This window comes from Anabrus simplex, chromosome 1, assembly GCF_040414725.1.
Source record: "Anabrus simplex isolate iqAnaSimp1 chromosome 1, ASM4041472v1, whole genome shotgun sequence".
Taxonomy (NCBI): Eukaryota; Metazoa; Arthropoda; class Insecta; order Orthoptera; family Tettigoniidae; genus Anabrus; species Anabrus simplex.
The window spans coordinates 472,715,892-472,740,264 of NC_090265.1; the positions used below are offsets into that span (position 1 = coordinate 472,715,892).

A 24,373-nucleotide genomic window follows, 5' to 3' on the forward strand; every position below is an offset into this window, starting at 1 on the left:
CGAGTCCCGGAGCGGGCAGAAACATTCTAACTTGGGCAGTTTTTATCCCAGAATGACGCGGAAAACGGCATATTTCATATCCTGGGTATCATGACATACTATAGGTGACGTTGTGAATGGTCACATTACAAGGAAACATTGGCAATGTTTAAATCGTCGATCGCGATAAACTTGGAAAACACATTGTGGTACACGTAAAAATGATGTCGGCATCAATTTTGGGTGCCAACATTCATTAGGGCGTTAACTACGAGGCCTAAAAGTTGCGACATTTCAAATTCCGCGCGATCAGCGATGAATACCTGGTGGCCAATGCTAAGCCTGCACACTGCGTGCTTGGAGACACGCCTCTGCACCTCCTCCCCTCCGCGTTCCAATTGATTCGCCACCGCACATTTCCCTTCCCCCTCGCCAGCCGGTTTTCTTAGCTGTCGAAGAGAACCGGTGCTACACTTTGGGTAATCTATCAGCCTTCCTCATATCTCTCCTTTGTAATTTCCACATTGTATTAGTCAGTTTACGTTTTCTGAAATGTTTATGAAAGTGTTTGCACCTGGCGAGTTGACCGTGCGGTTAAGGCGCACGACTGTGAGATTGCATCCGGGAGATTGTGGGTTCGAATCCCACTGTCGGCAGCCCTGAAGATGGTTTTGCGTGGTTTCCCATTTTCACACCAGGCAAATGCTGGGGTTGTATCTTAATTAAGGCCACGGCCGCTTCCTTCCGGCTCCTAGGCCATTCCTATCCCATCGCTGCCATAAAACCTATCTGTGTCGGTGCGACGTAAAGCAATTAGCAAAAAAAAAAAAAACAAAAAAAAAACATGGTGCCTGTTGTTAATTGTTTTGTTTCGGTTTTCTTTTCACTATTTTTTAATGTTTTGAATATACCAAAGATTGTGTTTGTTTACTATCAGTTACTGGCGGGGAGTTTGCCCGATGTAATATACGCCTATACGGAGTAATTTATTGTGTTGCCTTGTAATTGTTTGTTGTTGTACCAGTTCGTACAATAGCTATTTAACGTTTTGCGTATATAACTGCCATTATACCCAGAAGACTGTAGTGTGATACTTTAATATCGGTACTTGTTGAATACATGGACCTTCGTCAGCTATAACGCAAAAGTACCGGTACAGTAAGACTACAGGCCTGCCTGTGATTACTGTATATCTACTGCATATATAAGTGCACATCTTTTTTATTTTTCAAGGCTTTTCTTATTACGTCAAACTTTACTATATTCCATGTCATACTCATATCAAAGTTGGCTATGCATTAAATGTATTTATATTCGACAACCATTGCTGCAATTGAATTGTGTTGTGCCTGTCACTGCAAAACATAAATAAATCATTCAGTACAAGCACAAATAAAAACATTCTACCTATAGGCCTATTCCTTATACCAGAGTACACAATACAGAAAACCAGTAGTTTCAAACTCGGAGTTTATAATTGTTGTTTTTGTCGTCCACGATGTCGTTTCGTTATGACACAACTGATAGCGTACACAAAATGGGTGGGGGGGACATAAAATGAAGATCTGGACCTATAACCAGGTTTTGATATCCCGTGGTACCGAATCTCATTACATTCAATGAGATCCTCTATCCGGACACGTAATTTCTTTACATAAAAAGGTATTTAACGTTGTTTAAAGGCGGGAGATTTATTTAGTGGTGGATGATTTAATTTAACTAATTCCATATGTATGTCAAATCTAAAAGACACTACTGACAGCTTTAAGGCGTTTTAGAAGTAAATAATAATTTAAGCGTAGGTAGGACGCAGTTACCCATCCCACGTTTGACCACGCCCGGTGGTACTTAACTCGGAGTTGTACCCACGAATGTGACAACTCACCAGAATTAGCAGGAATGAAAATGTGACATTTGAATAAAATACGGGTATATTAGTGTAGGTTATTTATTATCATTATGTGTGAAACGGAACGTTATTTAAAGGATTTCAATAATTATAGTACGAAAAGAAGCAAAGTATAGAGCCGGTCCCGTTGAACAGCTAAGTAGCCAGCAAGCGCGGCAAAAAGGGAAACGTGCGGTGGCGAACCAATTGGAGCGTGGAGGGGAGGAGGTGCAGAGGCGTGTCTCCAAGCACGCAGTGTGCAGGCTTAGCATTGGCCAGCAGGTATTCATCGCTGATCACGTGGAATTTGAAATGTCGCAACTTTTAGGCCCCGTAGTTAATGCCCTAATGAATGTTGGCACCCAAAATTGATGCCGACATCGTTTTTACGTGTACCTCAATGCGTTTGCCAAGTTTCTTTGCGATCGGCGACTTGACCATTGTCGATGTTCCCTTGTTAGTCTCATCTGGATGATCCTATCACTCACATATTTGACATCTGTCTGTGTGTCTATATCTTTATGAAGGAGGAAGCCAACTCCATTTTTGGATTCATTATTGTTCCGACTCCAGTACAGCACATATCCATTTCTCTAGGGCTTCTTCCCATATCCTTTCCATTTTGTTTCATTCAACCCCAATATCTTGAGCTTACGCCTCTCTATAAGATCAACAAGTTCTTCATATTTGTTGGTGAGAGTAAGGATATTGAGTGTACCAATTTTCAGTTGCTCCTTCCTGGGAGGGTTTTGTGTCTTCTGGTATCTCCGATGAGCATCAGGCTTTTGGCCATCATAAATTTGGACAGTACGAGAAGAACTGTCATGTCCGGTATTTAATTTCTTCCTCCTTCCGAGGCTTGTTTCAGGTTTGAAAGCAGTATATTCATACTCAACTGTTGACTTGCTAAGCCTAACACAGATGAGGATTTTCTTTTGGGGTTTACACCCTTAGCCTTTGAAGATGCCTCTTCTCCACAAGGCAGTGGTGTCCCCTTTGAATTATCTCCAGGGAGGATGGGTTGCTTTGTCCACCATCTCTGCCATTCTGAAGGTCTCCTTCTCTGCCAAAGATGGCGTTAAGGTCTTCGCCCGTAACCCAGGGCATGGGTTCCACGTTTTACCCCATGGTGCTGGGTCCCTGCCTGAACTTAGCCATCCTTTCACACCGGCCTACTGATATGGAGGATGCCCACCCCTGCAGCATAGATGTACCAGGCAAGAATTACTCAAGTGGAGAACAGGGAAGGTGACCCTCCCTCCCTTGAGCCGGGTTAATGGTTGCATATCATGCCACAACCAAAGGCTCTTAGAGTGAAATTCTGCCTGTAGAAAGTGAAATATTTTATCTGGTATAATATATCAACAGAGACAATTTTCATCATAGCATCAATTTGTTGTGAACATTTGATTGCATGGAACAGTCCTCTGCAAACTTTTTGTGTCGCACCCCCCTTCGGGAGTGTAAAATTTCTTGCATGCCCCTGCCCCCTTTACTCTTCCTTCCTTTCCTCTCAGTACTCATTAGACTGCACAAAAATCTCGCTCACGAGAACTTCTATTAAAAATTAGTGACCTATGACAGCAAATTGTGTACTACTACCAGTACTTAAAACCTCTAAGGTGCTCTTGGCACTTCCTTAGGAACTATACCATGCTTTACTAGGAATTTCACATTTACTCATGACACAAGTTGGTAGATTTACTCACATGCATTGGATGTTTTGTCTGGACATGTTCCATAAGTATCGTTGGGTAATATACCCAAGTAAAGAACACACTATGACCATTCATGGTTATTTACAAAAATGTCATTGAAAACTAGTTTTAGACAATCATCATCATCTGCAGTTTCCACCTGTTGGCCGGGTCTGCTTAATCATCTCAATATTTGCTCATTTATGTTTACTGTATAATGAATAATTAACCTTACTGGTGAGAGCTGAAGCAGATGTTGAAGGTGAACATAAAACTACATTCTCATCCTGTTATTTATTTGGTATTCTCTTGGGAAAATAGGCATGCGACAACACACTTTCAATGGGGTCATTCTGTGAATCAGCCGCTTCCTCATGATTATGATGTTACATTTACCACTAAAAAGGGTTTACTACCCCTGCTCAGAACATGCAGAAATCCATCTGTACAGCAGAGTGTACTGTTCACTTGTGCTTACTAACAAGTTTCAGGCTGAGAAAGAATAATCTATTCTTATAGCATTGCAAGGTGTGTTAAATGTTAATTGGTGACACAACATGTTAAATGTTGAATACTCTTTCATTTAACATTGTGTCCACACTTAATAAACATGTTAAACTTGACTTCCTTTTTCTACACACAGGTAGTTCATTATATCAATTTGTGGTAATACATTTAGGTGGTGTCTAGTATTTTCAAACAAGGACAATGGACTCAGATGAAAAGGATTACCGAGCGAGTTGGCTGTGCGGTTAGGGCACGCGGCAGTGAGCTTGCATCCGGGAGATAGTGGGTTCGAATCCCACTGTCGGCAGCCCTGAAGATGGTTTTCCGTGGTTACCCATTTTTCACAACAGGCAAATACTGGGGCTGTACCTTAATTAAGGGAACGGTCGCTTCCTTCCAAATCCTAGGCCTTTCCTATCCCATCCTCGCCATAAGACCTATCTGTGTCGGTGCGACGTAAAGCCACTAGCAAAAAGAAAAAAGATGAAGAGGAGTTGGCCTTTGTTATTGCCACTGTTGCTTCTTGTTATGAATTAGAAATGTAGTTTTATTAGGCACATTTCCTCTCCTTATCCTGCTCATAGCTTCAAAAGCAAACCACTTTGAAATATAAACTTCGTCCGCTCCCACCCCCAAATTTTCTGAACTTTTTACAATTCTCGACTGTACTGAGAGTGGAGAGACGCTAGTTTTTTCGATGCACTCGCGTAGAGGTGTGTCGGTACTGGCGTACCGGTACGCGTCACCTATTCTCCGAATGGAGCAGTGACAATCTGCTCCAGGATCCTCTTCTCTACTGGTCCACTGCTACTGTGACTGTGTTGCGATGCGACTCACAGTTTGCTGCTACCGATCCACTGCTGGCTGCTACTGTGACCAGACTGCGACGGTCTTGCGCTGCGACTCGCAGTTTGCTGTACCGGGAGGTGTTGTTACTGCTATTCGCAAACGGTCCAGTGACACAGCCTTCGTCGTCCCGAACCGTTAGGGAGGTTGTGACAAGAACAAGACGGAGACATACCGGTATGGTGTTCAACATTTCATGTGAACGAAAGAAATCCACAATAATCTACTTCAGCATTAAAACGCTTCTACAAATAATAATAATAATAATAATTGTTATGGTGATACCGTGGTGGACAGAGTGAAGGAAGGTGCGGGCATGAATGGGTCTATCTAAGACAATCAAAAGATTAATGAACACTTTTAAAGTTAGAGATATTTCTTTTTTCTCTGCTACTTTTTTGTTTCTTTCCAAAAGTTAGACTTTACAGTTGAGACACTAAAATACATAAGATTGGGTAACAGATTTTAGAATATTGAATAACAGTTGATTAAAACTTTGAGCTTGATGCACCCTAATTATACAAACTTCAAGCGCGCCGCGCCTCCTCCCAAAATCTAGTCAAGGAGACGGATCTCCCAATTCCTTTTACACCAAAGTAAGAGCTTCCTTGCTCTACAAGTTTGTATAGGAGACTACTCTCCACACCTTATAAAATTACAGCCTTCCAAAGGCACCATTCAAGATTAAAAAACAGAACGTCTTTGCTCTACCAAATTCACATTTTCAAGAAGGTTCAGGCCTACCTAAAGCACAAAATACATTTTACAAAACCAAACAGTATTGACTGTCTAAAAGCCCGACCGACAACTTTCTTTAACATAAGAAGACAGGGGTAACAAATACCCATTCTACCAGGCCTTTGTGGAAAACAATAAGTTAAAGTTACTGGCCAAAAGAACCAAAGTAGTGGGGAGGCGAACTCGTGCTCATAGAAATTTGCGATTAGAAGTTTGAAACCCTATTTGTTCTTATGGCCCGACGTTGCAGAGGCTAATCCTATGATACTGAGGTGACTAGATGGAGGAAAGTTAAGTTACAATATGAAACGGTTACAAAGTCATAGTCACCTGAAAATCAAGTTGAGAGGAAATACAGGAAGGTATCGCACTCTCTATTCCTAATTTCAGGTAAGTTCTTTTTGCCTTTTTTGAAATTTACATTAGAAGTAGAAATTTCCTTTTCTGGAAATTTAAGGTTACATGGAAACCTTCCCCTCGAGCTAGCTTTCAGAGGGTATCACTTAGTTATATAATGGCTGCATTTACCTTATGCTGATGGAATATTCGATGATGGGCGAGACTCTCCCGCCTGCTCTATTGACACAGACTCAGTAGACTGGACGATCAATAATACAACCTGGTCGAAAAATATGCCAGCTTTTATACCCAAGAGGAAGGTTCTAGAGAGCTCTAGGATAAATCCTGACACACCCCCAATTTTCATTGGGAAATTAAAGCTTCAAGACAGATCTTATTGGTTCCTTTCCACTCCTGGCCCTTTCCTGTCCTATGGTCGCCATAAGACTTATCTGTGTCGGTGAGACTTAAAGCAATTTGTAAAAAAGGAATTTGGTTATAATTGGTTATAATAGTTAAATGATAGTGGTGTTGGTCCCTTCTATTCTGTAAAGATAAGTTTTAAGGATGTCAAAATATCTGTTAATATTAGAGTTGAAGGATTAGTAAGCTTGCATAAATCGATAGGTGTTAGGTTTATTAACACATAATATTTCTCGGGATTTGTGGTAAAGATGTTAGTCATTTCTCTGCAATGTGCTACTTGTAATGAAGCAACTGTACAAAAAGTAAATCCTTATCCATTCATTTCTTTGAAGAACATGGGAAACCTACGAAAGATGTCGTTCAAGTATGAAAACTTACTGAGATGTATTTTAGAGAGAATACATGTACCATAATGATATAAGCTCAGTGATGAAAGGGAACATACTCAATGAAGCCACTGCTCATTTGTATGAAAGAAATTTGTTTTCAAGATTAAGCTCACATGCTATTGTCTAAACCCAATGGACACGCATGTTTGTCACCTTATTAGCATAATTTCATTGCTGTTTTTAAAATACGTGTGAATCATGCTGTAAGAGAGTTGAAGGAAACAGATATGACCATAGATCGGTCTTAAGCAGGGGCGTATTCTCCTTGAATGCAAGGCATTCATTGCATGCGTTATGATAACACAAAGAACTGTCTGATTTACAATTTTAGGTTGTTTCAGGTCAAATATTAACGATTTCATCTCTCAGAAGTTCAAAAGGTCCGCGCAACTGTACTAGTTCCGTTGCTTGATTACATGTGGTGCTGGTGTAGTCTCGCCGTCTACTCCACTCTCGGAAGAAAGAGACAGCAAATGTAGGAGTTACGGACGTAAGGCATTCAATCTTAAAATTGCATTCAGTGGCAGACGTAGTTCTGAAACCCTCCGAACGATTTCGCTGCAATTGAAACTTGGTCAGAATTTGTCACCCCATACCCGTGCTACCCTCTGCCATCTGTTAGCAACGTGGAGAAGTCGACATGTTTACAGCGAACGGGACACACAGATTACCCCCCAGCGAGAACCCAATGTGACGAAACTGACCAATGCCACTGGGGTGACTTGACATACCTCCAGTGCTTGAGTTGTGGCTAACTAGTGAGTTAATTCATTGTGTGTTTTGCTGATTAGTGAGTTCATTCTGTGTGTGCTGTTCCTGTGCTATTCATCATTTTCGGAGTTTTATTATATTTTGCGCACATGTGGTATTAACGATGGACGAGTCTAAAACGGATATAATTGTAAATCAGTTTGAAAAGCCGTTTACTGGCCGTTCGTTTGATGAAAAGATACAAATAGTTAAAGCCGCGAGACCTCTACCTTCCCTCGTAAATTTCTTCTTCTTCTTCTTCTTCTTCTTCTTAATCTGCTTACCCTCCAGGGTTGGCTTTTCCCTCGGGCTCAGCGAGAGATCCCTCCTCTACCGCCTCAAGGGCAGTGTCCTGGAGCTTCAGACTCTGGGTCGGGGATACAACTGGGGAGGATGACCAGTACCTCGCCCAGGCTGCCTCACCTGCTATGCTGAACAGGGACCTTGCGGGGGATGGGAAGATTGGAAGGGATAGACAAGGAAGAGGGAAGGAAGCGGCCGTGGCCTGAAGTTAGGTACCATCGCGGCATTTGCCTAGAGGAGAAGTGGGAAACCACGGAAAACCACTTCGAGGATGGCTGAGGTGGGAATCGAACCCACCTCTACTCAGTTGACCTCCCGAGGCTGAGTGGACCCCGTTCCAGCCCTCGTACCACTTTTCAAATTTCGTGGCAGAGCCGGGAAGCGAACCCGGGCCTCCGGGGGTGGCAGCTAAATACACTAACTACTACGGTACACCACAGAGGCGGACCCTCGTAAATTTAAAAACAGAAAACAAGAATTGTGTACGCACGTTCAGTCCAGAAACTTACAATAAAACTGTTTGGCTCGAGTTCAGCTACATGTAATTAGGGTGAGTAGAATTGAAATTTACTTAATACATTGTGTTAACTGCATGGTTACTAGTTGCATGCCTCAGTGGAGATTCCAGGATACGCCACTGGTCTTAAGCATTGTAAATTGATATACCAGTGTTTCTTTTTACAGTAAAATAAGAGATCAAATAGGCCTAAGTAACCAGTATTAACAATATTTTGATGTGATTTTAATTATCTCCTGTGCATTCTACCCATTTCATCTAGTAGTTTAAATAAATGCCTCGGGATAATGTAGTGACGTAAGATGGCGGCGGCCGCAAGCTTCCGGGTTCAGAATCCTTTTGCTCATTGCCAGTCTAAATCTACGTCTGTGATTCTATTATATTTCTCTGTGGAAATAACAAAAGTCAATCGTTAATATCAGCTGATTTATTATAAACAAAATCAAAACAAATTTTAGACCATGCAACAAGAGGATCATGATGACAGGTGAAATGTCAATAAATGACACTTTCAAAATAAAATATTTCTTCTATGATCAGACTGTCATGTTATAGTCAAAGGATTAGATGGCCATCAGATTACTCTCTCAAGGAGTCCAAGCAGTGTTAAGAAGTGGAATAATAGTAACTTCGCCAGCGCAAGCTGTTGTTGAATTGGTAAGGAGCTCCCAGGAAGGAACTTGTTGTACGGATATTTACCTATTATTTTTTTATTGTCTTATCGTAATGAACGAATTAGTGTATCGGTTTAAAATGGATGTTCAGCAATCTTAGACTACCGGTAGTAGTTTTTTAATGTGAAAAGTATGCATATTATATATTTTCTTCCATCCACTAGTAGGACTATTCATTTGAAAGACGTATTAATACATACATTTTAGGAAAATGATTTGTTAATCGAATGTTATATCTTCAAATAATGGGTACTGTCTGAGTACCAAATGTCAGATTTCATTATTATTAGGTAATGGCTAAAATTAGATCATCAGTTTCTTATGAAGAACATGAACATAACTTTTATTCTTCTGTTGCATGTTAATTAAAAAAATGGTATTATATTTCTGTTTCTCTTTCCTTTATTTCAGAGTATGGGTGAGTATTTTGTACTATATATATATATCTCGAATCTCACTGTCGGCAACCCTGAAGATGGTTTTCCATGGTTTCCCATTTTCACACCAGGTGAATGCTGAGGCTGTTCACTAATTAAGGCCATGGTCGCTTCCAACTCCTTGCCCTTTCAGATCCCATCGTCGCCATAAGATCTATCTGTGTCAGTGCGACGTAAAGCCACTAGCAAAAAAAAAAAAAAAAAAAAAAAAAAAAAAAAAAAAAACATATTTCAAAAATGTAATTTTCGAAATTAATTAATTTTTTGTATATTGTATTGCATGATGTTCAAATTTAAGAACAGTACTAATATGAAGGCAGTATTACACTTAATGAAATAATATATGATTTCTCATATTATTAAAAAAATTGTTTTGGAAGTATTCGTTAGAGATATACCGGTATCTTAAAGAAATGTATTGGAAATTTACAGGTGCTGAATTCATTGGACGCTGGAGCGACATCAGTTGCAGTTCGAGTTGATCTAAAGCTTTTCAAGTTGCAAGTGATTGACAATGGATCTGGGATTGAACTGGAGCAACTGGATGCTCTTGGTCCCAGGTGAGTAATATTAGAGCTGCATAGACCCACACAGTAGCTGCTAGATGCTCAGGACTTTCGCCAGAGGGGGGCATAAGTTAGCAGCAACCCCGATATACTTTCTTCAGCTAATACTATGTACCACCAAAGCTCATTTTGGGTTTTACCAGGGGCTTAGTGCCAGATAGTCTTCTATTTATTTATTTATTTATTTATTTATTTATTTATTTATTTATTTATTTATTTATTTATTCATTACCGAGCGAGTTGGCTGTGTGGTTAGGGTCGCACAACTGTGAGCTTGCATCCGGGAGATAGTGGGTTCGGAACCCACTGTCGACAGCCCTGAAGATGGTTTTCCCTGGCTTCCCATTTTCACACCAGGCAAATGCTGGGGCTGTACTATCATTAAGGCCATGGCCGCTTATTTCCGACTCCTAGCCCTTTCCTATTCCATCGTCGCCATAAGACCTATCTATGTCGATGCGACATAAAGCCACTAGCAAAAAAAGACATTGATTGATTGATTGATTGATTGATTGATTCATTCATTCATTCATTCATTCATTCATTCATTCATTCATTGGGCCTGAAGCTGTGAGCTTGCATTTGGGAGATAGTGGGTTCAAATTCCACTGTCCTCAGCCCTGAAGATTGTTTTCCATGGATTCCTATTTTCACACCAGGCAAATGCTGGGGCTGTACCTTAATTAAAGCCACAGACATTTCCATCCCACTCTTGGCCCTTTCCTATCCCATTGTTACCATAAGACCTATCTGTGTCGGTGCCACATAAAGCCAATTGTAAAAGGAGTCTCTGAGAGGTTGGTAAACTTGGATGCTTGGTACTGTGATCGAGACATATTTATAATGTTGTGTGCAGGGCAGGAAGTTTCCTTCTCATTTGCCGGTTTAGGATAGACAATTTGTTTGGATACAGAGAGATATGTTAATACGGTTTCACAGTGGACGTGAAACAAATGCTGAATTTTGTGCTTTTTGTAACCCACAGTACTAGCTAACTGTGAGTTAAGGTCATTATACACAACATCATAGTAGTCATGTAGGGGCATTATTATTGTGTTACGTTAATTTTTGTTGCTATAGGGCTGGGCTGAGTAGATCAAATGGCTTCTGAGTCTGACTTGGAGGCTTTGATCCTGGCTCAATCTGGTGTTATGTGAAGATGCTCATGTCTGTAGATTTACTGGCACATACAAGATTTCCGACAGGACAAAATCATGTCACCTTTGAGTCTCCAAGAACTGTAAAGGTAGTTAGTGTAATGTAAAACCAATAACATTATTATTGTTGCCAGAGGTAAGAATTTTCGGGCTCTTTGCCGTGGGAGGAGGGACTGATACACTCTCAGACAGGTATATTTTACTTGCTCTGCCCATGAGAGTCTTTGTCAAACATAACACCAAGATTTTTTATGTTTTGCTCAGTGCAACTTTAGGGTCATGTAGCACAAAATCTGGTAGGTTCCCACTTCTAATGTGTGTTAAAGCTTTTTGCTGTCGTGTTATGATGATGTGGGTCTTATCAGGGTTGATTTTGAATCCGTATTGTGTTGCTCAGTTACAAAGAGATAGACAGTTCAGAATTTAGTTCTTCTGTGATGTTACATGGGTCACAATGTTTGTAAATCTGCAGATCGGCATAAATATGGTAACTATAGGTTGTCAATGACTAGGAAATATTGTTAATAAATAGCAAAAATAATAATGGGTCCAGCACAGAACATTGAGGAACTCCACTGGTTTCTTCACTCTAGGAAGATGAACCATGCCCTAATTACTCTCTAATATCTATACCTGAGTTAGGAATTAAACCACTTCTTCTTCTTTTTCTTAAGACGCCATCTCCAAATGGAGGTTGGCGATCCACGAAGCCAGCTCTGATCTTGACAATGCAGCATGAAAATTTTCTTCTGATGTACATCTGTGCCATCTTCAAATGTCTTTAAACCATGAATTTCTCAGTTTTCCGACAGACCTTTATCCGTGTATCCTTCATTCAATAATTAGCTGTAATAATTAATACTGCTCACCCCTCGTAACATATCCAAGGTATTGCATTTTCCTTTGTTTTTTTAGTAATAGTATTCAGGAGGTAGTGGGTTCGAACCCCACTGTTGGCAGCCCTGAAGATGGTTTTCGGTGGTTTCCCATTTTCACACCAGACAAATGCTGGGGCTGTACCTTAATTAAGGCCACAGTCACTTCCTTCCCACTCCTAGCACTTTCCTCGACACATTATCGCCATAAGACCTATCTGTGTCGGTGCGACATAAAGTACCTTGTTGTTTTATAGTAAGTAGCAGTTCTTTTCTCTTTTTCATCTGATGAAGGACCTCAACATTTAAAATTTTCAATATCCAAAGTATACACAAGAAACAACAATACTGATACATTTCAGAGGCATTGAAACGTTTTTCAATGCTTGGATCCAGTGTCCACCTTTCACATCCATATAAGAGAATAGAGTATACATAGCAATGGACCATGTGGATTCGTAGTTGCAGACTGAGATCTGACCGTACAGATTATTTCTTCATGTTAATGAATTGTTTATTGGCCTGCTCAATTCTAGATTTTATGTCTCATTTGCAGTCACATTGGTCATTGAGAATGGTGCCCAAGTATTTGAAGGAGGACACTTGCTCAACTGTATTACCTTTTATTGTGAGATTTGCTCATATTGTCTGTTTAGAGAACACTATCATTTTTGTTTTTGAGGGTTAATGTATAAGCCGAACTCTTCACTATGCTGACAAGAGAAGTATTAGGTTAGACAAGTCGAAACCTATCCTGAATATTTTTTTATAAAATCGTTGAACTATAAGAGGACAACTTGCGGAAAATCACCTTCCAGGTGTAACTAAAAGTGTATGAAATCATGTGGCGAATCTCTCATATAGATCAGTGGGTGGTAGCACGAGTATCATACATGTACATGTTGGTTGGAGTGGACAGGCCTGACGTCCCAAGGTCAGTGATGAGCAGAGCCGCACGTGCTAGTCATCTATGGGATGTTTTACTGCATACAGTAATAACCCATCATATGAAATGAATTTCATTTTGGTCCGTATTGATGATTTATCACTGTCAACAAGGATGAGAAGGTCCACCTATTCAATACTGTATATAATGTGTTGTTATTATTATTATTTATTACATTGGGACTAGTTTCGGCCCTTGTATTGGGTCATCTTCATACTTAAATTATAAATGGAAAAGAACATTAAATGTAATTTGAAAATACCAACACCTAAAATAACACTGTTGGCATGTCTTGAAGCATTGATGAAATATGTTGTGGTTACACAGGAGTCCATTAAAATTGATGTGCCTTGCAGATATGTCCAACACTTTTGTCTCACTTTTTCTTTTAAGGAAATCGTAGTCTTAATATATGAGGGCTATCAGCAATGACTAAGACCGATTTTTTTCACGGATGTGTATTACTCCATTTCAATGTTTACATGATCTTTTTCAAAGTAGTCCCCTCCTACTTCAATGCACTTCTTATAGCGTCTCTGCCAGTCCTTGAATACATGCTGCAGACCATTCTTTGTCAGGTCCTTGAGAATCGCTTCACTTTTCTTGAGCACTGCTTCAGAGTTCTCAAATCGAATGCCCCTAAGCTTTGCCTTTAGTGATGGGAATTAAAAAAATCACAGGGTGCAAGATCAGGGCTATAAGGTGGATGCGGTACTCAGGTAATGTTGAATCGAGCCAGAACCTGCATGACTTGATTTGCAACGTGAGTCTGTGCATTGTCATGATGAAGTCGCCACCCAGTCCCTGAAAACTCTGGTCGTTTCTTTGCAATGTGCTTCCTCAGTGTATCCAATACTGACGTGTAGTATGCTGCTGTAACAGTTGTGTGAGGGGGACCTGCAAGCTGGTAAATCATTCCATTACAGTAAAAAAATGTGATGACCATCACTTTTCCTGCAGATGGAACAACTTTTGCCTTTTTGGTGTTGGAGAACCTGGCGATTTTCACACTGTGCTGGCTTGTTTTCCTTCAGGAACATAATGATGCAGCTATGACTCCTCACCAGAGATAATCGATTTAAAAAATGCATCCCCTCCATCAGCACAGAGACGCAGTACCTCATGGCTTGTCTCAATTCGCACAGCCTTTGTTTAACAGTCAACAGACGTGTCGCCCAACGGGCACAAACTCGGATCATATGGAAATGATCGTGCATAATCGTAAAGGCACTGCCATATAAAATTCTCAACACTTCACTGAGGTTACGAAATATTATCTGCTGATACTCACAGGCAATCACAGCAGCTGTGTTGATGTTGACTTCAGTCACAGCAGAAGCCGAATCACCAGACCCACCTTGCTTAACACAGACAAGTCGGCCTTTTTTGAAGTCCTTGAACCACCTAGACAATGTTGCACGAGGTAGTGCATCTTCATCGTACGCTTGCTTCAGCTTTTCATAAGCTTCAGTGGATGTATGGTTTAAACAAAAACAGAATTTGATTGCGCTGTACTGCTGCTCACGTGTCACCTCCATTGTCTGGTATGTGAAATGCACATAGCATCTACACAATGGAGCATTACTACCAACCTGCCGATACGAGAGTGCTGCCGCCTACAGACATTGTACATAAAGACCCGCTCGTTTCAAATATTTATGTTACGAATAGGAAACGTTCACGGAAGCTATAGGAAAAACTTTGTTGATCAGCCTTCTTAAAACAGTACATTATTATGATGTCCGTTTGGTGTAGCTTTATTCTTGCAACAACAACAACTACTACTACTTAGTGATTCCCATGAAGAACTTTCATCAGCTCAGTAATGAAAACTGAGAGGACTTTCCCTCTTTGTGAAACTCGCATATTGTCTTTTCACCTTGTTTACCATCATACCATTATTTGGTGTCCATCTCACAACATTGTTGAGGTGTCTTGCAGTCACTCACAATCTTGTAACTTTCAGTTCTTTACTCATATCATTTATATACATAATAAAACATAAAGGGCCAGTAGTACTGACTTGTGGAACCCCATTTTAATCATTACGGTATCAGATAAAGCTTCACCAACTTTAATTCTCTGAGTTCTGTTTTCTAGATGTATAGCCACCCATTCAGTCACTTGTGTGTCTGTATGTCTAGTCCAGTTACACTCATTTTCATCAGTATTCTCCTATGATCTACCCTATCAAAAAACTTAAATAGGTCAATTGTGATACAGTCCATTTGACCTTTTGAATGTAAAATATCTGCTATATCTTGCTGGAATCCTGCAAGTTGAGCCTCCTAAAACTGAACTTCCTTTTATCAAACCAGTTAGTAATTTTGCGTACATCTATATATGTGAAGTAAGAGTTTTGTCTATACATTGCTCAGAATTTAAAAAGAATGGCATTTCTGTATCGGTCATGTCCACAGTAAGAAGGAAATGCACTTTTTAATTTTCCATCATCTCTGTTGGTCTATCTGTATGTATGTATGTACAGGCATCACAAGAAAGTGGCTGAAGAGAATTGAATGAAAATCGGCATGTAAAGTCGGGAATAAGGAACTACAGTCTGGCTGTAAATAATTTTACTCATGCTGGATGAAATGGTAGTTTAGAGGAAGGCATCTGAAATTTAATTTTTAAATATGTATGTTATTTGTCCTATCAAAAAGTATGTTTCTCTGGACATCCTGAAAGCCAAGAAATATTTTTCCTCAATTTTTTTTCTTGCCAAACAACACAGAAAAAAGCAATAGTGAATACATCTCTCCACAAAGAATTAGCATCAGGAAAGGCATCTGGCCATAAAAAACTGGATTTAATCCACAGTAAATGCCAACCCCAAGTAACTGGTAAAAGATCAAGAGTAGTAGTAGTAGTAGTAGTAGTAGTAATAGTAGTAGTAGCAGAGATTTGAAACATGTAACCTTCCTTCCTTCTGCCTTTAAGATTGTGGTGTATATCCTGTACTACATGTCTTTTTTTTTGGCAGGAACTCATTATTTTTGTGTTTTCTTTTCCTACATCTTGTCATGCTTCTTCCACCTTTATGCATTTTTTGTTTGTGTTTTCATATTGTATAATTTCAGCACCTCCCCAAATTAATTTGGAACTCTTAATTAGGTAATGCTGGAAATATTGGTCTAAGAAGATTTGGATTTTTATGGATAGAATAGGTGTCATAATATTGAATGTATGACTGAAATAAACTGTTTGTGTCATCTGCAGGCATTACTTGATACAAAGGAAATAAGTATTATAATCATTGTTTAATCCAGTCCAACTGAATGGTCAGTATAGTGGCCTTCAGTTCAGATAGCCCTGGGTTTGGTTCCTGTATGGGCTGCTCAAATTTGTGCTTGGTCTTCCTGGTTATGTAACTGCACACATGGCACAATATGCAGATGACACTATCCTATGTAAAAGTATAAAGAACATGGAAGATAGTCAAAAACTGCAGTTAGACTTCCACAATTTATCTGTATTCTCTGAAGTTTATAGAGATTTGTGAATGGGCTAAATGTAAATGTAAATAAATGTAAAAATATTAGGATAAGTAGATCACGAAACAGCCTGGAGAACAGGTATGAATTTAATAAGAAAGTAATACTGCAGTGCACAAATATTAGACTCTTATGAATCATTGTTTCTGGGGATTTGAAATAGAACCTGCAGATGGAGGAGACAAGGCAAAAAGCAGTGAAAACTATGGGATTTCTTAGCAGGAACCTAAAAGCCTTCAAATCAGGGATCCTGCAAATAACCTATCTCGGTATGGTGAGGCCCATATTAACCCATGGTTTACCTGCCGGAAATACCACCACAGTCACAAATCTCTATAAACTTCAGAGAATACAGCATCGTGCGGAGAGGCTAATGACTTATCTCTCCCATCTTCATTTGGCTAACCTCCCCTCAGTAGAAACCATTATCAAAGAACCAACTTGATCTTCCTTCGAAAATCCCTTGCCAGCTCCATTAACCTTCACCCTTTTCATCGCCTTTCACTATATCTGCAGAAGCATTAATCTTGTCTCTCCATTTGCTCGTACCACCTCCTACCAATTCAGTTACTATGGCTGTTCCTCATGACTCTGGAATGGGCTACTACCTAAAATAAAAGCCTAACCTCTAATGCAGTATACAATACATGTAAAAGAAAAGTGGTAAATCTCTGTGTGTAGCTACATGAACGGGAGTGAAAGTGAGTTACACTCACTTACCAAGTGATTGAATTATCGTACAAGTGTAAATATGTGAATAATGTGATTATTGTTAATATTAGCTTAGTGGGCCTGTGAAGTATCTAATGTACATGGGGCTTGCCCTTTTTCACTAGACCATCCATAAAGTCTGGTAAATACATAAGTAAATTAATAGTAGTAGTAATAATAATAATAATAATAATAATAATAATAATAATAATAATAATAATAATAATACAATACAATACAATAGATTTATTTTGTCTGGCAAGATTAAGGCTATTAGGCCGTCTCTTCCATCTAACCAGAAAAGACAGTTTTTACATGTGCAAAATTGAAATAAGTACACTTACAATTGAAACATCTTGCAACTACTAAACAATACAATATTATGATTAAAAAAGGAAAAAAATAGGAGAATGATGAAGATGATGATGATGATGATGATTATTTACACAATTATGACATGATTAGCTAATTTCTATTATCCTTGGTAATAACAGTGGGATTATATAAAGTCTCTAGTTTGAGGGAGGCTAAATCTACAATATCCCCATAGCATTACTTAGTAGGTAGCGGTGACAAAGTTGCCTAAAACTAGCAGGCGAAGCTCCTCTGACAGAGACGGGCAGTGCATTCCCTTGTCGTGCCGAAGAAATAACAAATGAGTTTGTGTATCGTGTGGTGCGGTGAGGTGGAATAGATAAGAGTGTATCAGATTTTGACCGTGTTCCAAAACTGTGATTGGATGAGAGGTGGTGAAATTGACTGTACAAGTAGGGAGGTGAGCATGAGGAGAGTATTCGACGAAGAAGGCATAAAGCATGAAGATTACGGCGCTGTTTGAGTTTTAGCCAACCGAGTTCATCGTAGGCAGGTGTAACATGGTCAAAGTAATGTAGGTCACACATATAGCGAACACAGGCATTTTGCGCGCGTTGTAGTTTGTCGTTATGAGCAGTAGTCAGGTCGTTGTACACGGCATTACAGTAGTCGAAGTGAGGCAATACCAGAGTGCAAATAAGGCGTTCTTTTAATATTCGAGAAAATATGTTGCGGAATCTTCTAAGTGAGTTGAGTGTCGCAAATACTTTCCTGGAGATGCTGGTAACCTGCTGCTTCCAAGAAAGATGTTCGTCTATCATAACGCCGAGATCTTTGACAGATTCACTGAAATTAATGGGTGAATTTTGTAGGTAAAGTTTTGGTAAAGTGAATTTGCTTATAGTTTTTGAACAAAGCCGAGGATGTGAAATTATTATAGCTTGAGATTTTACGTTATTTAATCTAAGTCCATGCATGTCAGTCCAGTTACAGATTTCTTGTAAGTCTCTATTGAAATTTTTAATTTCGTCGGTTAGTCTTTCCGGTTCACAGTGCAAGTATAATTGTATATCGTCAGCGTACATGTGGTGTCTGCAGCTGTTTACCGACGACGTAATATCATTTATATAGACAGAAAATAGAAGCGGTCCTTGGACAGACCCCTGTGGAACACCAACCTCTACGGATCGCCAGGATGAATATTCATTGTTGTTGTTTCTTACACACTGCAGACGACCACGGAGGTATGAATTCATCCACTGAAGACTGTTTGTCGAGAACTGGAGTTTAAATAGTTTGGAAAGTAGTATGTCTATGTCAACAGAGTCGAAAGCTTTAGAGAAATCGAGAAGAGCTAGTATGGTAACTTGTCTTTTGTCCATCGCATTGCGAATGTCGTCTGTAACCTTAAGTAGTGCAGTAGTAGTGCTGTGGTTACGTCGAAAACCAGACTGGTGTTCGTCAAGAATATCGTGTATTTGCAAGTAGTTGGAGACTTGTTGGTGTACAATGAATTCTAGGGCTTTTGAAAGGACCGATAATATGCTCACAGGTCTATAGTCAGTTACGTCTTCAGGCGGTGATTTTTTAGCGAGCGGGACGACAACGGCAGATTTCCATAAGGGGGGATACGTGCCAGTCATTAGTGAGTGGTTAAATATGTGAGTTATAGTAGGTAAAATTATGTCAATTATTGTCTTAATAAGTTCTATTTCTATGTTGTCTATCCCTTTGGACTTCGATTTTATTCTAAATATGGCTTGTTTAACTTGCGAGGGTGTCACATGTGAAAAGTAGAATTTTTCTCTGTCAGGTGCAGGGGAGTTGTAATTGCTGTATAGTGTTCTATGTTTCCTTTCTCTGTCAATGGTATGTCCGGGAGTGGTAAAATATGTATTGAGGGAGTCGAGGGATACGTCAATAGGATGGTCGTCTCTTTGTTTACCTATTCCCATGTGTCTTAGTTCTTTCCAAGCCATAGCAGGTCTAGTATTTTTATTTAGCAGGGTATGTGCATGTCTAATTCTAGCGTTGCGCACTGACTGCGATGTTTTATTTCGTAGCCGTTTAAATGCGTCAAAATTGTCTTGTGTCGGTTGTCGCTTAAACTTTCTATGTGCGGCATCTCGTCTTGCCATTAACTCCTTTAGCTCTAAGTTTAGCTACGGTGCTGGGGCTCGCGTTACCCGTACTGTTTTCGGCGGGGCGTGTCGATCATAGAGCGCTGTCAGATATTCGTTAAATATGTTTACTTTAACGTCAATGTCGTCAACTGTTAGTATATGGTGCCATGGAACATCTAGTGCATCTTCAGTGAACAAACTGTAGTCAATTTTAGAGAGATCTCTGAATGTAATAGTCCTTGGTTTTGTCTTTCGGGTCTTTAAGGAGTAGGATATGTATATTAGGTCATGAGCTGAAATTCCTGGTACAGATGTCTGTCCGTGTTGTAGTACTTTGTCTGTATTCTTGACAATCATTAAGTCGATTGTCGGTTTGCAAAATGCTCATATCGCAAGATGTAGTCATGTTTGAAAGCTGCCGACATTCGGCATTGTTGTTTCTGGTGTCTGTGTTAAAGTCGCCCATGACAATTACATGTTCATATTGCGGGAGTACGCGTAACAAAGCATTTTCTACGTCCTCCAAATGTCCAATCGCAGGTGGCTTGTACACCACACAGACAGCACATTTCTGATGGGCTACGATTATTTCCAAGAGCAGGAACTCCGGTCTTCTATTGTATTCGCTATCTGAACATGCAATTATCGTAGGCTTTAAACTGGTTTTGACTATCGCTGCTACACCTCCTCCCCTCTTTCCAGCTCTGTCGTTCCGAAGTAAACAGTAGCCAGGTATGTTGAAAGTCTTCGAAGGGATCAGATCATGAAGCCAGGTTTCAGTGAGAAGGCAAACATCAAATACGTCCGGGACAAGTTCTTTAAGTTCGTGAAAATGGGCAGACAATGAATGTACATTTAGATGGGCTATATGGAGACCTTTCGGGAAAGAGGAAACTTTAGCTAGTAGCAGGTCTCTAGTTGAGTGAGAAGGAAGGGGGGTAATTCCAGGAGGGGTCAGTGGACAGTTGTCACAAGGTCGTGTTCTGTTTGTGGAGAGTGGAGGGGTGAGTGAGGCCTTGAACGGGATTGTGGCTGGGAAGGAATGTCCGGTACTGTCAGAGGAGAGTAACCCATTAGTGCTCGTTGCCACCTTATGAAAAAGTAATAATTATGCGAATGAGATAATCTAACTAAAGTGAGCTAATCTAATTACCTTATGAAAAATTAATAATTATGTGAATGAAATAATCTAAGTACAGTGAGCTAATCTAATTAAATTACACTAAGGTGGTATTTAAATAAAATGAAATATAGTAAATGGAGATCAGAACAGTCAAGTGAATTGTCCGTTTAGTTGCTATCTCTATCCTCCGGTAAGTCACACAGCCGGTTAATGCGCACTTTGCCCCCATCGGGTTTCCTAATGATGATATCACCGTCTGCAGTCCAACAGTTCGCTACATGGAAACGGTGAATGGCAGCCTTCAGTATGGAGAGTCTAGCGGACATGAGATCTTCACGGATGGTAACATGAGTGCCTTTTAGTCTCCTTTTGTTACGGAATACTTCTTGTCGTGTACGATAGGAAGTAAACTTGACAATGATAGGCCGAGTTTTCCCTACTGATTTAGGCCCAACACGGTGACTTCTATCAATATCATTGATGTTTATATTCACGCCTATATCTCTGAAGACGTTTACAGCAAGTTCGTCAGTATTTTCTTGTGAGCTCTCCTGCACTCCAAATATTCTAAGGTTATTTCTCCTACTATATTGTTCGAGAGAGTCGCTTCTAGCTTCGAATTCTGACCTAAGTGCCTGGATTTCCTTGTCCCGACACTCAAGTTTCTTCTTTAAATCCGCTACAAGTTCAGCATTGAACTGGAGAGATTTCTCTAGTTCCTTAACGACAAGTGTGGTCACTCGCTCCGATATCGCCTCTATAATTCTGTCCAGAAACTTACCCGAGCTGAGAGTCTCATTCAGGATTCTCGTGACGGTCTCTTCCACGAGGTTGGCACTACCGTTCGCTTCCTTGCTGTTGCGCTTGTTACTCCTGGTCATCTTGTTTTACAATGGAATATTTTAATGAACTGATAAAAATATGACCACAACAGGGAGACACTTACACTTTAAACACTTTCAAACTATGTTTGCACACTTTAACACAACGTTTGATATATGTCACTAGGAAATAACACCTGCTAATTCACTTTGACTGAGGAGCTGATCTCACGCACGTCCGTCAGCCATAGAATATCATTAGGCCTACAAGTACATGAAATCGCCAGTTAAACCGACAATTAAAATAAAGGGCCTGTTCTGCAATTTATAGTCCTGTACTTGATGTTTTAAACAATATAGTTGTTTTAACATATGGCTTTATTGAAAAGTAACTCCAATATAAACTTGATATCTCTAGACAACAGTAATATACAAATAACAGTAATAAAGTACAGATGTATTAAGGAACAGAGTCTTGTTTCATCTCATTCCTGGCTGTCCACTATAGGCTTGTAAATTGCCTTGTTTTAAACAATATTTCAAAATATATTAGGCTTATATATTAATTGACTATAAACGTCATCAGTATTGTAAGCAATAAGCGATATGAAACAACTTGCATCTTGTCTGAGTGCCTGCAGGAAACCAGAAACAACATTATTTACCTGATTGAATGGTTAATCCAGTGGTTGGTTAACGTGGGACCAGATAAGGGGGCATCCTCTGTAATTCATATGATCATAGAATAGCATGCAGTACTAGGTGAATTGCCTTCATGGTTTGAGTCAGGTAGCTGTGACCTTGCATTCAGGAGATGATGAATTCAATCCTCATTGTCAGCATCCCTGAAGATGGTTTTCCATGGTTTCCCATTTTCACATCAAGCAAATGTTGAGAATGTACCTTAATTCAGGCCATGCTCATTTCCTTCCCATTCCTACCCCTGCCCTATTCAATTGTTGCCATAGGATCTGTCTGAGTCAATGCGACATAAACTAGTAGTGAAAGAAAAATAGCATGCAGTAGGCCTGTATCATTACACAGCAATATTTTAATTACTTTTAAAACTTTTTCTTCTAATTTCTTTTTAGGTATATGACCAGTAAATGTCATACATTAGATGATCTTCACAATAACCTCTCCTATTATGGTTTCCGAGGCGAGGCTCTTTCAAGCTTGCGGGAAGTATCTGCTCTCTTAGTCCTTGTCTCACGACCCCAAGGAAGTAATGAGACCTACTGTAAGGCCTTTGTTCATGGAAAAGACCAACCTGCAGCAATATCCGACACAAAGAGACCAGGATATGGAACAACTGTCACAGTCCAGGACTTCATGTACAACATGCCTGTCAGACGAAAGAGAATATGTGAAGCCATTGATCTGGAGGAGATCAGATCACATATTATGAGCATAGCATTGATGCACCCACAGGTTTGAAAAAAATATTCTAGTCAGTGGATGTACTGTATGTGCTTACCTATTTGTTTGGTCTGTGTTTATGTATCTATCTGTCTGTCTGTCTGTCTGTCTATCTATCTATCTATCTGTGTATGTGTGTGATTAGAACTCCAGGCTATCAAGTTGGATACAGTATGGTTTATACCGAGCAAGTTTGCTGTGCGGTTAAAGTTGTATAGCTAGCTTGCATTTGGGAGATGGTGGGTTTGAATACCACCATCAACAGCACTGAAGATAGTTTTCCACAGTTTACAGTTTTCAAATTCTGGGGCTGTATCTTAATTAAGGCCACAGCCACCAGCTCCCCAATCCTAGTCCTTTCCCATCCTAGCATCACCTCAAACCTGTGACGTGTTACTGCAATGTTAAACCACTAGCAAACAATAAAAAATAAAAAGTTAATGGTTTATAAAGTTATTCAGTATGCTTTAATGTTCTCTAAGATGATCATCTTGAATGAGCTCATTTGTTAAATGGGCTGTTTTACTGGACATTCTGCACAGAGCCTTTAGTACTCTGTTGACAAATGAGGGGAACTAAGGAACCTAATGAAGGCTAAATATAAGTAATAAGAAAGGAACATACATGTGATATAATATATAGAAAAATAGAACATTGAATCGGAAGACATAACGGGATAAACACAATGACAGGTCTGCAATGGAAGAAGGGGCAATAGAAGAGGAAACAATGACAAACATGAAAACACAGAAAGGACAAGGATAATCTCCACATCTTCATACACTGCATTCAAATGGATGGGCTTTCTTCTCCTCAATTCCAGTTCTTCTACATTTCTTCTTAGCCCCTGATGAACTCTCTTCTGCTTACCATCTTCATCAAGAGGATGGGCTTCAACTCTCATTGATCTCGACAGATGTGGGAAGGGAAGAAAGCTGGTAAACACTGGTAAAGGGTGGGGAGACCTTAAGACTGAGTGTACTGTAATGAATGAATAGATAAATGAAAATGTAGCATGCTCCAAGGAAAGACTCTAATATCCTGTAAATATTGTGCAAGTTCCTATGTGATGTAAATATAGTGTAAAACTAGTACAAAGAATGAAAAACAACACATGCCCCCCACCCCCTCCTGAAATATTTCTAGCTCTCCAGGTTGTTCACAGGAAGAGTAACTGGAGTTGTAGCAAGTCAGTGTACTGCAAGTTATATTCTGTAAATTTCATGTTAATCACAATGCTATGTGATTGCTACTCGACACTGACAAGTCATGAGACCCTGGGGATAGAACACTGTGCATTGCTGACCTTTCATGGTGGCTTGCACTGTGATGT

The 24,373-nt window shown here is 39.8% G+C and overlaps 1 protein-coding gene across 1 annotated transcript in view; it reads left to right on the top strand.

The window, feature by feature from the left end:
- The first annotated feature begins 8,857 nt into the window (after nt 1–8,857).
- LOC136873939 (DNA mismatch repair protein Mlh3) overlaps nt 8,858–24,373 on the top strand; it is a 151,061-nt gene continuing 135,545 nt past the window's right edge. The window contains exons 1-3 of the mRNA XM_067147348.2: nt 8,858–9,036; nt 9,923–10,050; nt 22,713–23,052. Coding sequence (XP_067003449.2) covers nt 8,947–9,036; nt 9,923–10,050; nt 22,713–23,052 — 558 coding nt within the window. The 5' untranslated portion in view covers nt 8,858–8,946. The remainder of the gene's footprint in view (nt 9,037–9,922; nt 10,051–22,712; nt 23,053–24,373) is intronic.